Source organism: Ambystoma mexicanum, chromosome 6q (assembly GCF_040938575.1).
Source record: "Ambystoma mexicanum isolate Mex_15411 chromosome 6q, UKY_AmexF1_1, whole genome shotgun sequence".
Classification (NCBI taxonomy): Eukaryota; Metazoa; Chordata; class Amphibia; order Caudata; family Ambystomatidae; genus Ambystoma; species Ambystoma mexicanum.
In genome coordinates this window covers 237,631,612-237,645,264 of record NC_090937.1, presented here as the reverse complement: position 1 = coordinate 237,645,264, position 13,653 = coordinate 237,631,612, and the positions used below count along the sequence as shown (strand labels likewise).

Here is a 13,653-nt window from a genome sequence, read left to right as displayed (position 1 = left end):
TTCATAGATCAGACTTGTCTAGAAACATTGTCATGTGTAGTTGGAGAGTAAGAGGAGAAAGCAGGAGGAGAGGGTGAGGCTACAAGAGGAGGGCCTAGAGAGGTAGATAGAGAGGAAGAAGAGAAAGGGGACAGTATGCACTAGGTTTTAGTGGTGAAGTGAGAAGCCAGAGCCATACAGAGGACCTGGGAGGGAACAGGAGAGGTGGAAACTGGAGAAGGATTGGTCAGCTCCTTGCAGATTTTAAAGAGTTTGGCCATGTAGTTAGGGGCTGCAGTGATGCAGGCTTGGATGTAGACTCTCTTCCAGGATAGGACAGAGAGTGTGTATTGCCTTTGGAGCAGGCAGCAGGCCAGTTTGTCAGAGGATGCACCTGATGCCCTCCACTTCCTCTCAGCCCACCTGCATTTTAGGGCGGCAATGATATCCAGGGTGTTGGAGATAGAAAGATGCAGGTTAGAGAGGGATGTGTCCAAGTATGAGTCAGCCGCAGGCGGAGGAGGAGCAGAGAAAGTAGCGGAAAAGGCCTCCACTGACACTCGCTTCATGGGCCGAATGACAGAGAAGGTAGGTGGCAGTGCTGGGCTGGGTTAGCCTGGGGGACAGAGAGTTTCAGGTGGGAGAAAAACAGAAAGTGGTCAGTCCAAGAGAGAGGAGTGGTGAGAGGATTTGAGAGAGTGATGTCTGAGGAGATGAGAACATCCAAGGTGTGCCCGGCAGAGTGTGTCAGACCAGAGGGTAGAATGGAAAGAGAGAGTGTCTCAGAGGTTGTGGAAGAGCCCTGAGGAGGGATTAGAAGCAATTGGGTGGATGTTCAGGTCTCTGAGGAGGTGATGCTGACAGGTAGAGGCAAGGAGAGAAGAGGAGAGGTCAGCCCGCTCTCAGAGAAATACGGCGACCTGGTCAGGTGGCCTGTAGGTGGTGGCCACAGTCAGAGAGAGGACAGGAGAGATAAAGAGCCTGCAGACCAGGCATTCAAAGGAGGGGTAGGCCTTCATAGGAATCACAGAAGCAGGGACCCTCTCTGGAAAGATGAGAGCTACTCCACCTCCGGGATTGTTGGTTCTGGGTTCGGAGATGGTCTTGTAGCCATCAGGGAGGAGAGTGTTAAAACATGTGACAGAGCTGGTCGTGAACCCAGGTCAAGTACTTCAAGGAGGATGTCAGAGGATTATTTGACAGCAGAGCGAGAGTTGAGAGTAGCGACATGAAGTAGGTTGCCACATTTGAAAGATTTCCGTGGTGGGTTACAGGCTTGAGGTACGCCTTACGGAAGTGGTAGAGGGGTGCGATAGTAAGCAGAGGTGGTAGAAGGAGGTGGCATAGTAGCCAGAGAGTTGGCAGAAGGGGCCACAGAGGCAGCTGAAAAAGGAAGTGGCGGAGGAGCCGGAGAGGTACTAGTAGGAGTAGCAGGAGAAGGAAGGAAGATGATGAGATGCAGGAGACGCCTATCGAAAAGGAGTAGATTGGGTTGAGGGCCCTTGACCAAGATAGTGCCATTCAGATAGACATTAATGATGGTCTTGGAGGAGTGGAAGGAGGCCAAAAAGACCTCCCACAGAGTGCCACAATGAATGGAAGAGGAGAAAGGATGGTGAAGAAGCAGGTGAGAAAGTCATGAACAAGAATAGGAGGAGACCTGCCCCATGCAACAGAACATGGGTACATTGCATGCAGTCACGGAATGTTACCTTCTAACGGTACACTAATATACCCCACATGGGGTTGATAACACATTATTTGCACATGCAGCCCCAAGCTTAACAAAAATAAATATATTATGACATATCCTTGGCAGAATAGTCTATCGCTTCCGCAGTACTGCTTGCAGCATGAGATGAATTGGTTTTCCCATGCCTTAATAATTTGAGAAAAGAGCACAACTTCATTTGCGTATTAAAGAACGTGCGTTCTGCTGGTTGAGATGAGGGTAGAAAAGACTGTATTTAAGGTTAAGGTTAATTACATGCTTTCTCCTATTTGATGGCTCCAGAGGTCGAACCTGGCGAATGGTGAATTACTGTGAGTGCCTGCTGGTGTGTGTGTTTCTTTATCTGCAACAATCACCTATGTATACTTGGCATGGCTGCATGGGTGAGTTGCGTATTCGCTGAACCAGGATTTGGAGCTGCATGTGACTTGCTCTTTGTTGATGTGTGACATCTGGAGGCTTGTGATGAGACACTGGGCATGAGATTGGGCGACAAGAATTTACACAGACTGTTCAGTGATGGATCTGTTTTTCAGTTGTTGTATGTTGCTTTTCCATGTACACGACTATACAAAGTCCATGTGACTGCCTGTGCTGTGCAGTACAGTGCAGCTTTTGTGATCATGTGCATATGTCATTCTCTTCTTATTTTAAATACTCTTCGTTCTAGTTTTGCTGAAAGATGCCAAATCCACCAGTGTCCGAAATACTATTGTATTGTGAGGTTTCAATCATGCTGTTTCCTATCTCTGGATCACTCATCTGAGCCAGATGTGCCTGACCCTAATATGGCAGCTTGCATCACATCCTGATTGGCTAAATGCTCTGGCAACCCCATCATATACCACAGTTGGACCCTCCCCCACCACCTACCCCTATAATTGTAAGTCCAAATTCCTACAATGTAATGTTCTTCATTGTACTTCTCTGCTCCTCAGCCCTTGTCATCATCCTCCTCCCTCCCATCCCTCTGCCCCCCGCCCTTCAAAGCAGCTATGATGTTACATTCCATTGAAGTGACCCTCTGTTGGGCCAGTTGGCACACCTCTCCAGCGGCGAGGTGGAGGCCTGTGCACAGCTTGACATTAGGTTCTGAATCACCAATTTGTACGAACTGGAACATGCAGTGGGATAGGAAGTAAAACCGTTGACAGGCGTCAGAGGAGAACATGTCAAAAATCACAACAGAAAGTGTGTTTTCTATTGAGCCAATTAACTGACATGACAATGAATTGCGCAATCGAAAAGAGCTCTTCACATCAAAATTCCAGCATACAATGGGCTTGCTTTCATCAATGTTTTGGCACTTCTGGAGGCTATTGTCCAAAGATACAACTTGTTTTCTTGATTTGGAACTGTGATATCAGAAGCTACTCAAATACACATCAGCTTTTTTGCTGTGCTCATAGTTGCGAAAAGGTTCCCAGCAATGCCTACTGCCAATTCAGGTTTTGCACACTGCATGCTGGGACTTGGAGCTTTTTATTTTCATATTAAATATATGGGAATACAAGTCCCAACATGCACTGCCTAAACCAGGACTGCAGCATGTATGAGACCACTTGGTCCTTATGTGTGCTATCATCCTCAAACATATACAACCTGAGAATTCATCGGCTGCAGCAGGTAACTTGCCTTATTTCCATTTTTACCCCTGCTAACACTAGAGCTGTAACCATGAGCAGGTAGTTGAGTTATTTGTATTGACCATTTTTATAAGATGTGCCTGTACCGTTCCATATATTTCATGTGTAACCTTTACCATTTGACAAGACCGGAAGTAGAAATGTTGTTATGCTACATTAATATTACAGACCAGTCTAGGTGCTTCTCATAGAGTCAAAGCAGGCAATTTGTGAGGGAAAACAAACAGTAGCATTGAAACCAAAATTCCTCATTCCAAACTTCTCTCAGTTGTGTCCGTTTGGTAGACAGCTTATGTTCTTATCAATTCCTCTAAAAGATTGTTTTCGGACTTAACCGAAAGTAGACAATTAGCCATAGTAATCACATCTAGTGCACGCAACTGTAGAACACGCTGCCTTCTCCAATTCTTGGACAGCCGAGATCTGAAAAAACTCTTTCAACTAACATAACATAGAAGATAACCGTCTTGAATTAATAGAGACCAAGCCATATCTTTCTAATCCCTGCAAACTTAAAACCGTCCTCATAATGTAATGGAGCCAAAATTGGGCTAAAGGGGCGTAGTTTGGGCAGCGCGGACAGAGTTTGTTGAAGGGGTGGAATCTGGAGAAGGTGCAGAGTCTAGCAGAGGTGGAATAAAGTCGGGGGGCGCTTGCACTTATTTAAGCATAGGGCAGCAGAAAGCCTTGATACACCACTGATGTATGCTGTGTGTTGGTAGAGCAGATAGCTTTGTAAGGGAGTGACAACTTTGGAGAATGTCAATGGCGCATACTTTGTGAGGCAGATTGAGTTTGGAAATGGCGAATGGTTTCCTGATTGTGTGCAGCAACTGCAAACCTATTCAACACGGGAATACCTTTCTTTGTGCAAGCACCTCACCATATCTGCAATTGGGAATTGCTGCCTGTTTGCCTATACAACTCAACACTTGTAGCATTGGTTCCCCTACTGGTGTGAACACACCACCTAAAAATGTCAATGGTGGCCTGCTGCCTGCATGCAAACATCCTCTTACATTCTCTCCTTTCCTTTTGACACTCCTCTTTTTTCATGCCTTCATATTCACTATTTCAAAATATGGGACGTTTGTAACATCTGGCTCTAGAGAAACTTGCACAGCTGTGCTCACGTGGCACAATGACATCTGGCCCTGCTGTGGCAACTGGGCAGCGTAGAATCTGGCATGTCATGCTAACTGGGAATAATGCCATCTGGCTCGGCTATGGTAACTGGGCATGATAGACTCTGAACCTCTGCAAGGCATTACGGTATTTTCATTTCCCTTGCTAAGTGGGCAATGTGGAATGAGATATTAGTGTGTCAACTAGGAAGACTAATGTGCTATTGGGGCATAATAGAGGCCAGCACTTTAGCTGGGCATCGTGGGATCAGGCACTGCAATACTAACTGGCCGTTCACTTAGTGGGCATCATTGATTCTGTACTTAGTGACATACTGGCCCCTGGCACTGTTGTTCTAGTTGAGCATAATGCAACACCTATGCCAACTGGACCCATCTTTTGAGAATGGTACTAGGTGGGCATTAGATGGCAATGGCACGAGTACCTAAGCTTTTGAAAACAAATATTTAACAAATTCATGAAACAGGAGTTCAATGTCTATGGTGATTAAGCAGCTAATTCCATTCCACCTTTTATTCTGTGTACATTTATTTTCATTTTCATGGACGTATTATTTTTATGGCTATTCTAAATTTCTTTCACAAAACTGGGAAATGGTGAGGCAGCTTGGGCATGTGATGCCCATGCCTAGCCGATACTTCTGGGGCATCTGGAACTGTTGGCCTCGCCAGTGTTTGTTTAGATATAGCTTCACTTGCTATACATCGCCTGTACACGGGGACTTCAGCTGCATTCTTGTGTCATTGAAATGCTGTTTCATATTGTCCTCGTTGGCTGTTGGTGCTGCCTCGTTGTGCTTCCCGGCTGGGGGTCGCTTCTTGTGCATTTGATTGCGCTGCTGGATACCCCACTTGTGTGTTCTGTTTATGTACAGCACCAGAGCCGTCGCTAGGAGTTGTGAGGGCTGGGACGGCTATAGCCCCAGATCTTTTGGTTGTAGCCCCCGGATAGAAGCTCAGGGGCTACAACCAAAGAGCTAGCTAGTCCCGAGTCCAGACATTAGCCTAGCCCCAGATATTTTCCAGACCTGGCAAGCAGTACCCTCACTCACAAGCAGGATTTTAGTTGGTATCAGTGGGTTAAAATTCATAATCATGGGGAGAGATGAAACAGGTGCTACTCCAAAATACCGTCTGTTTATCATTACCACTTTCCTTGCAATGCGGCCCATGGTCCTTAATCTCCCTGGTACTCATCTTTGGCATTTAAATAAACCTTGAGTCCTTGAAAACATGTTTTTTTAGACAGCCCTTTTGAGGCTAAAAAAGAAGTGGCCAGTTTTTTTTTTTTACTGTTTCTTCATATCTTTTGTTTTTAAAAAGAAATTACCTTTCATCGTCTGGTAAAATGGCCCTAAATCTTGGGTGTGTTATATGTTGTTACGCCTATTTAATCCAAATTAGAGAATGTATCCATTACCTAGGCGACCGGTATGCAAAATTGGTGAGTAGGCAACTCAAGTAACGGATCTGCTCTGTGCCTGTATGGCAGCGTGCTGGATTAGGGAGAGGGACACCGCTTCTGCATGGGAGGACCCCTCAGCAGTTTCAGAAGTGGACCTCATTTATAACCGGGAGGGACCCTCACTCTTATTGTTATGGTGCAGTGGGATTCTGCTTGTGTTACTAATGTATTTCTGTGCACTGTCTAACTGTGAGGGTATACAGATGTCATAGTTCTATGGTAAAGGCATCAAAGAGGCTTTATACAAATGAAGTAAACATAAACATAAAAGTGCATCTAAATATAGATTTCACCTTGCACGAGGGAAGCAAGCCAGAGAACTGTTGTTTGAAGTCCTTTACAAGCGTGCAAAGGCCTGACACTGCCCTGCAACACACAATATCCTTCGCGAACAAGCGAAAAACAAAGACTCCTTAGTCCCTTCGAAGAGACTATCAATAGGAGGTAACGTTTCTGGCAGTGGAACTGATAACCAAGGGTCCAGGAATGTAGATAGTTTGGGGTGCAGGGACCAAGTGGAGATGGAAAGCAAGAGTTATGAACATGCAACGACTAGCGGGGGCGTGATCAATGGGGAACAATACGGATACCATACTTCCAAAGTCTTTTGAGGGCAAACTGGTATTTTTGAGCGACTGGTCTAAAATCTCAATCAACCTTTGCATGGAATAAAACAACCTGATCATTTTCCAAGGGATGTGTTGTGTTGAAGGACAGACATGCAATGGCATGAGACTGCAGGGAACTGAAAGCAAAAGGATTACAAATTAGTAACAGCCTACTTGATATTCAGAACTGCCCCACAAATATCAATGCAGGTGGATACCCCAAAATCTATTACATTACCCAGCAAATTGTTCATCCTTACAGCCTACTTTCCTATCAGCAAAGCTTACCCACTTTGTCCCCTTTGGTAATCTGATGCCACAGTCTGACAGTCTATTGGTTGGCACAGATGGGCATGCACCCTGTCATTGCCGACACTTCTTGAACTGCAAACCACTGGTCATTTGACGTATGGAATGTTCATTCTTGCAATTACTTACATTTTCAATGTGTTTGTTGTGTTTGGGATTTGAATATGTTGATTGTTCTTAGGGTTTAACACTAAGAGATCACATTGTGGTAATATTTGTGCTGTTCAGAACATCTAACTTATCATAGCAGACACTGACCATGACTGAGAGCTCATATCGGGGATCACACTGAGCTGAAAGATGGTCAGTAATAAGACCAACTATAGGAAAAGCCAGTAGGAATGGCTTTGCAAATGTGGCAGGCAGGGCTATCTTTGTCTTATGGGGACTTCAAAAAATACATTAGCCCCTATACTTTGCAAATTCTGACCTTTTGGTTTTACCAATGCTTATTATAATGATGGCCATGATGGATTGGAAGCATCTTAAACAATTATATAAAATGTTGCCAACCCACCACGGCCACCTTCATTTATCATATGCACACAGCAGTCACATAGATAACTACTAATAATAATAACGATCACAACAAAAATAACACACACATTGTAATGCAGCACAAAGATGGAGAACACATCAATGTACCATACTGCATGGGAACAAAACAATCTCTTCAAAACAACCATTAGTCACTCTCTCCAAACTTAAACAGTTCCACTCGCCTTCCACAAAATGGTTGCCACTATAAGAAAGCATTCACAATAATGCACTCTTTCTGCATCTCAGAGTGGCGGATTGATTCAAGTGCCCCTCTAATAAGAGCTCCGGCAGAGAGCTAAAGCCGTCTCTAGCCGAGTTAAAAGGGCAGCTCAATGGGATTTGAAAGGGCACATTGCCCAAAAACCACCCTCAATTTGGATAGACAAGAGAGTATAGAACTAGCCTTTCTGATTGCTACTGGTAATGGCTGTACCACCAGATCCAATTAAGTTAACTCCCTTACTTAGTTTAGTTTAGTTTATTATTTATATGGCGCGCCATACCCTGGGGCATCAGGGCGCAAGCAGACAAGGATATGCTCAACTTAGTTACAAATACACGAAGGTAGGAAAAAATACAGAGATATGCTGAGCTTGGTTACAGATATGCTCAACTAGTTGCAAGTATATGAAGGTAGGGGAAAAAAAAGTACAGACATCAACAATGTTACAATAGGCAGGTATGTACAAGGAAGGTCAGGAACAAGGGGGACAAGGTGCATGTTCATGCAAAGTCATAGGCTGGTAATATACAGTAATGTACAGTGTGACATATCAGGTCAAAGAAGGTTTGAGTAGTTTAGCTGTTATTGGCTCTCAGCTACCTAGTTAGATTCTGTCTAAAATTGGCGAAAGGCTGAGGTTCTCTGATGTCATAGGGGAGGGAGTTCCATAACTGCGCAGCCTTGACAGGGAAGCTATTTCCTCCTATAGTGGAGAGTTTGAAGCGCGGAACTTGGAGGCAGTTAGCGTGGGCTGCTCTAGTTGGTCTGGACGAGGTTCTTTTACATAACCTGTCCATGAGGTAGGGTGGAGCTTTATTATTGAGGCATTTGTGGGTGAGGGAGGCGGTCTTGAGTTGAATTTTATCAGCAGTGGAGAGCCTTTTATATTCTCTTCTTATAGAGGATATATGCTCATTTCTGTTAATCTTAAGTGCTGCTCTCAAGGCATTGTTCTGGAGTACTTGAATTTTGTGGATGATCTGTTTATTTGCCCCAATGTAGAGTCCATTACAATAATCCAATTTGGATAGTATCAGGGCTCTGGCAAGTGTAATGCAGCTGTCTGTAGAGAGGAATTGTTTACTCGCTCTGATAAATTTGCATGTGTATGCTGTGGCAGAGGCTAGAGAGTTAACTTGTTTGGTAAAGTTCATGGTGGCGTCTAGGTAGAATCCTAGGGTTTTCACTTTGTTAGCTACTTTTATGTTGTTCCCATCAATAATAAAGTTGGCATAATCAGGGCTGAGTTTGGATATATAGGTAGGGGTGCCTAAGATGATAAGCTCGGTTTTATCGTCGTTCAGGCCTAGGCCATGTGTGGCCATCCATGCCTGAATGATACTATAGATTCTGTTCACTAGGGCCAGGTCCCTGGCGTAAACTCCTGAGAGCAGGAGGAGGATCTGGGTATCGTCTGTGTAGTTGGTGTAGGCGATACCCAGATGATCCATTTCATCAAAGAGGGGTTTCGTGAAAATATTGTAGAGGGTGGGTGACACTCAAGATCCTTGTGGTACACCACATGTTATGGGGATTGGACCTGCTGAGGCTGATGGAGCGAAGACTCTCATAGTCCAGTTACTCAGAAATGACTTGATCCATGTTACAGCCTCTTTTGAGAAGTGGGCTGCAGAGTCGAGGTGACTACATAGGACTGTGTGGTCAACTAAGTCGAATGCCGCTGATAGGTCCAAAAGGAGGACCAGGGCTGCTTGGCCATTATCTCTGCATTCGTCTATTTGGGCCTTAAGATCTATTAGAGCTGTCTCAGTCCCATGTTGCGGGCGGAAACCTGATTGACGGGTTCCAAGTAGGTGGTTGGACTCTAGGAAGTTTTGTATTTGCATGTAAGCCACTTTATCTAAGATTTTTAGAAGAAAGGGCACAGTCGTGATGGGCCTGAAGCTAGTGGGAATGGCAGGGTCAAGGGTTTGTTTCTTTAATAGTGGCAGTACCCAAGACTCTTTTAGGTTGTTTGGTTAAGGACCTGTGGTAAAGGAGGAGTTGATAAGTTTGGTTATAAATGGCGATAGTTCTCTCGCAGCATCCTTGATAAGTTGTGCTGGGCATTGTTCGCCTTTGCAGTTAGACGGTTTAAGTCCCAGGATGACCTTTTCTACCTCTTTGGTCGATACTTAGAAAAGCAGAATCGGGCTTCTTGATTAGGCTGTGGTGGTGGCGCTAATCTTTGAGGGGTGTGAGTTGTTATGGATGCCTTCTTGAGAGCAATTTTAGTTTGTAAGTTAGCTACTTTATTTGTTAAGGCAAGTTGTATACTGGAGAACCATTTTCTGTCCTTGGTGCAGTTTTCTTGAGGTACAACGGGAGTTTCCAATTCTTTCAGAATACTGAACAGTTCTTTGACACTAGATTTTGAATTAGCTATTCTGGTATTATAGGTTTCCTGTTTGGCTAATAGTATTTCTTTCTTGTAATGGGAGGAGGCTTTGGAAAGGTTGAATTTATTTTTGGGTAATGGGGAGAGTCTCCAAATGGTTTCAAGTTTTCTTTTGGTCAGCCTGAGATTTTTTAGATGAGGCGTGAACCATGAGTTGAGGTGTTTTTTCGGTTTGCTATTTCTTAGTTTGAGCGGAGCTATGTGGTCAAGGGCTGAATTCATGGCTTCATTATACTGTTCAACTAACAGATTGGGGTCCATAATGTCTGGTAGTGCGTTCAGTTTAGGTATTATGACAGGCATCAGATTTTCCGATGTCATGAGTTTTTTGTTCCTCGTGGGCAATGGTGGGGCAAGTGAGGACAGGGCAGTAGCCGGGTTGGTCGTCACTGTGAATAATATCAGGTGGTGGTCAGTCCAGATCTGAGGTATGGAATCCGTAATATTTACTTCGCAATTATGTTCTGCTATCCAATCAAGGATACAACCTTTGTTGTGGGTGGGAAATTCAACTTTCTGGGAGAAACCCAGCTCTTTCAGGGTCAGGGCAATCGCTGTAGATTGGATATCCTTATTGTCATTGTAGCCTAGATTAAAGTCTCCTAGCACTATTGTTTGGGATGTATTTTTTAGGTTATTGGACAGGGATGTCGAGATGTCCTCAGCGAAGGTTCCGATAGGACCTGGTGGTCTGTAGATGAGGATGATGTTTAGGGTTTGAGAGTTAGCAATGGCTATTTTGACTGTGAGGCATTCACAGGATTTCATAGTGGTGGTTGTGATAATTCTCATGTCTAGGCTGATTTTAGCTATGATTGCTATGCCTCCACCTCGGGAGGTGTGTCTGTCCGCTCGTAGAATTGTATAGGTGTCCGGGACTGCTAATGATGATGAAGGGCCTGCCGCATCATGTAGCCAGGATTCTGAGATGGCCAGGAAGTCTAGGTTGTCTTTAAGAATGATGTCTGATATCTCTGTAGCGTGTGCGACTAGAGACCTGGCGTTTATAAGCACTCCTTTGAGATAAGGTTTGTGGCTTTCTGCGTTAAGGCAGGTAGTGTTATGACTAACTTTGGCTGTCTGTTTGGTACCATTTAGTATAGGTCTAATGGGCTTGGACTATTTCCTTGTGGGTTCTGCAGTAACCTTCAAGGGTAACTGTATTTTATTTTGGAGATTTAGAAGTTCAACTTTCTTGGCTGGTGGCTCATGCAATTTGGACAGGCGAGCGCATAGTCTTAGGTTTCTGTCTACAGTATTACATGGCCTTTGTAGAGTGATACTGTCTGGATTTTGGGTCATTTTAAGTCCTATATTGGGTTGTTGTGTGTCGAGCATGATAGGATAGGTAAGATGGGTGGGATAGGATGTGGCGTAGAGACTCAAAGTGTTAGCTTTGGTGGTCGAGTTAAGTGATTGTACTCCTAGTATGATGGAGAGGGTAATATACAGTGGTAGCCAGGGTGACCTGTAGGCGAGACCCAGGGTGTACATGCTAAGTGGCTGAATGGAGGCAAGTTAGGTGCAATTTCAGTTGTTAGAATACAATTTGAAATGGCTAAGTACAGGCAGGCTAGATGCGACCATCAAGCTAGGTACAATTTCAGTAGTTAGAATACAATTTGAAATGGCTAAGTACAGGTAGGCTAGATGCGACTATCATGCTAGGTGCAATTTCAGTAGTTAGAATACAATTCGAAATGGCTAAATACAGGTAGGCTAGATGCGACTATCATGCTAGGTGCAATTTCAGTAGTTAGAATACAATTCGAAATGGCTAAATACAGGTAGGCTAGATGCGACTATCATGCTAGGTGCAATTTCAGTAGTTAGAATACAATTCGAAATGGCTAAATACAGGTAGGCTAGATGCGACTATCATGCTAGGTGCAATTTCAGTAGTTAGAATACAATTCGAAATGGCTAAGTACAGGCAGGCTAGATGCGACTATCAGGATGGTCGCAGTGTCAGATAGCAAGACATAGATAGGTTGGGTCCAGTTAATAGGCTGGGTGCAATTCGTAAGTCAGGGTGCATATAGGCTACAATTGTGCTATTAGCAGGCTGAATGCAGTAATATCTGACAGAATGTAACAAAACTCAGTGTTATTTGGCTATAAGTAATTTCAGGTGTCACAGTATGGGCAGCAATTTCAATTAGCAGGCTCACATAAGCAGACATTGCGTAAATAATCAGCAGTATACAATCTAGTAGTTAGAGGCATAGTGACATGTGGCGGTATATATTATTGATAGTCCATATGCTTGAATGGCAGCCGGGAAATATGGCCACTGAGAGTGGCTGTGTTATGAGGTGGTAATATGGTGTGTAGTCAGACAGTACCTTAGGTTTCTAACTTGAGTTCAAGTCCGGCGATGCAGGGGTTCTGGCAAGAGGCAAGATCAGGCAAGGACAGGCTAAGACAGGAAGTAGCCTTTGTTGCTACTGCCTTCGTTCCGGATGTCGGCTCACGCCTCCCGGCTCCGGATTGGATATTTGAATTCCGTAAGGGCCAATCAGAGGGGTTCGTGGCCAGGAAAGCTGGAAGTGGAAATCAGGAAGTGAGGACAAGGGGTTAGGCGGCCATCTTGGAGTGGTCAACCCTGTGTGCATTTGTCTGGGTGCACGAGGAAGAATTAGCTAGATTGCCAATTTCAGCTGCTTTATACAGCTGGATGAGGGTAAGCACGGCGTCAGTGTGCTAAGCCACGCTTGTGTTGAATAATAGCATAGCTGAAGATGTGGTCAGTGGTCTCAGGCGGAAATAAGCTTGGGGCTTACCTTGCTGAAGGGAAGCTCCTGCTTCACCTTCACAAGACGGCGCACTGCTCGAGCAGTGGGGAGGTGAGCTCCTGCTCCGTGCGAGAGTCACTGTGAATGCACTTGCAAAGAAATATATATTATACCATTGAGACATACACAGTATTTCCAGCATTGATTGATATATTATTTTGGCCTTTTGTTCAAATGTTATGCTTCTGCAATCACAATATTAAATACTTTCTTTTTGTTTAATAGGTTAGCAGCAGAAGCACCTCAGAGGTAGAACAGCACCACAGGGTAAGACAGTTTATCTCCATTTTGGTTAAAATTACATCCTACTTGCTATATTTTAAATTTGAATTGTGACACATGTTAAAATATCTTTCCATGGGCTTTTTTGTACATACTCCATTATTATATGTAACATTCGGACCATAGTTCAGGCTATAATCTGTTGTCCTTCCCACGCGACCAATGACTGTGAACTAAGTCCATTGAAAAGACATTTGGCTCTGCTTTGTTTTGCTCCCACAAAATGGACTCAAGTCACAGTCAGTTACACCCACCAGGGCCTCGTTAATTTCCCATCTGCTTATTTGTAATGGTCCTAATAATTCTGCTTAATGTTATCTTTAATCCATGTTAACCCTTTCACTGCCCCTAGTATGTACATTTAGCACCCAGCAAGAGGACACTAGCCAGTCAGGAAGCTTGCAGCGCAGGCTGTATTCTCTGATATTGTATGCATCAGTATGCTTTCTGAGCAGTCGGAGTGCTGCTAGCCGGCTTCCCTTCCCCACTCTGCTCCTCACCTCTTACCACCTGTGCAGTTTCCTATGTGGG

The 13,653-nt window shown here is 44.3% G+C and overlaps 1 protein-coding gene across 2 annotated transcripts in view; it reads left to right on the top strand.

Moving 5' to 3' along the window:
- BANK1 (B cell scaffold protein with ankyrin repeats 1) overlaps positions 1–13,653 on the top strand; it is a 2,974,928-nt gene that overhangs the window by 1,997,551 nt on the left and 963,724 nt on the right. For both annotated transcript variants that reach the window (XM_069630704.1, XM_069630703.1), the window contains exon 9: positions 13,066–13,107. In XM_069630704.1, the coding sequence (XP_069486805.1) occupies positions 13,066–13,107 (42 nt within the window). The remainder of the gene's footprint in view (positions 1–13,065; positions 13,108–13,653) is intronic.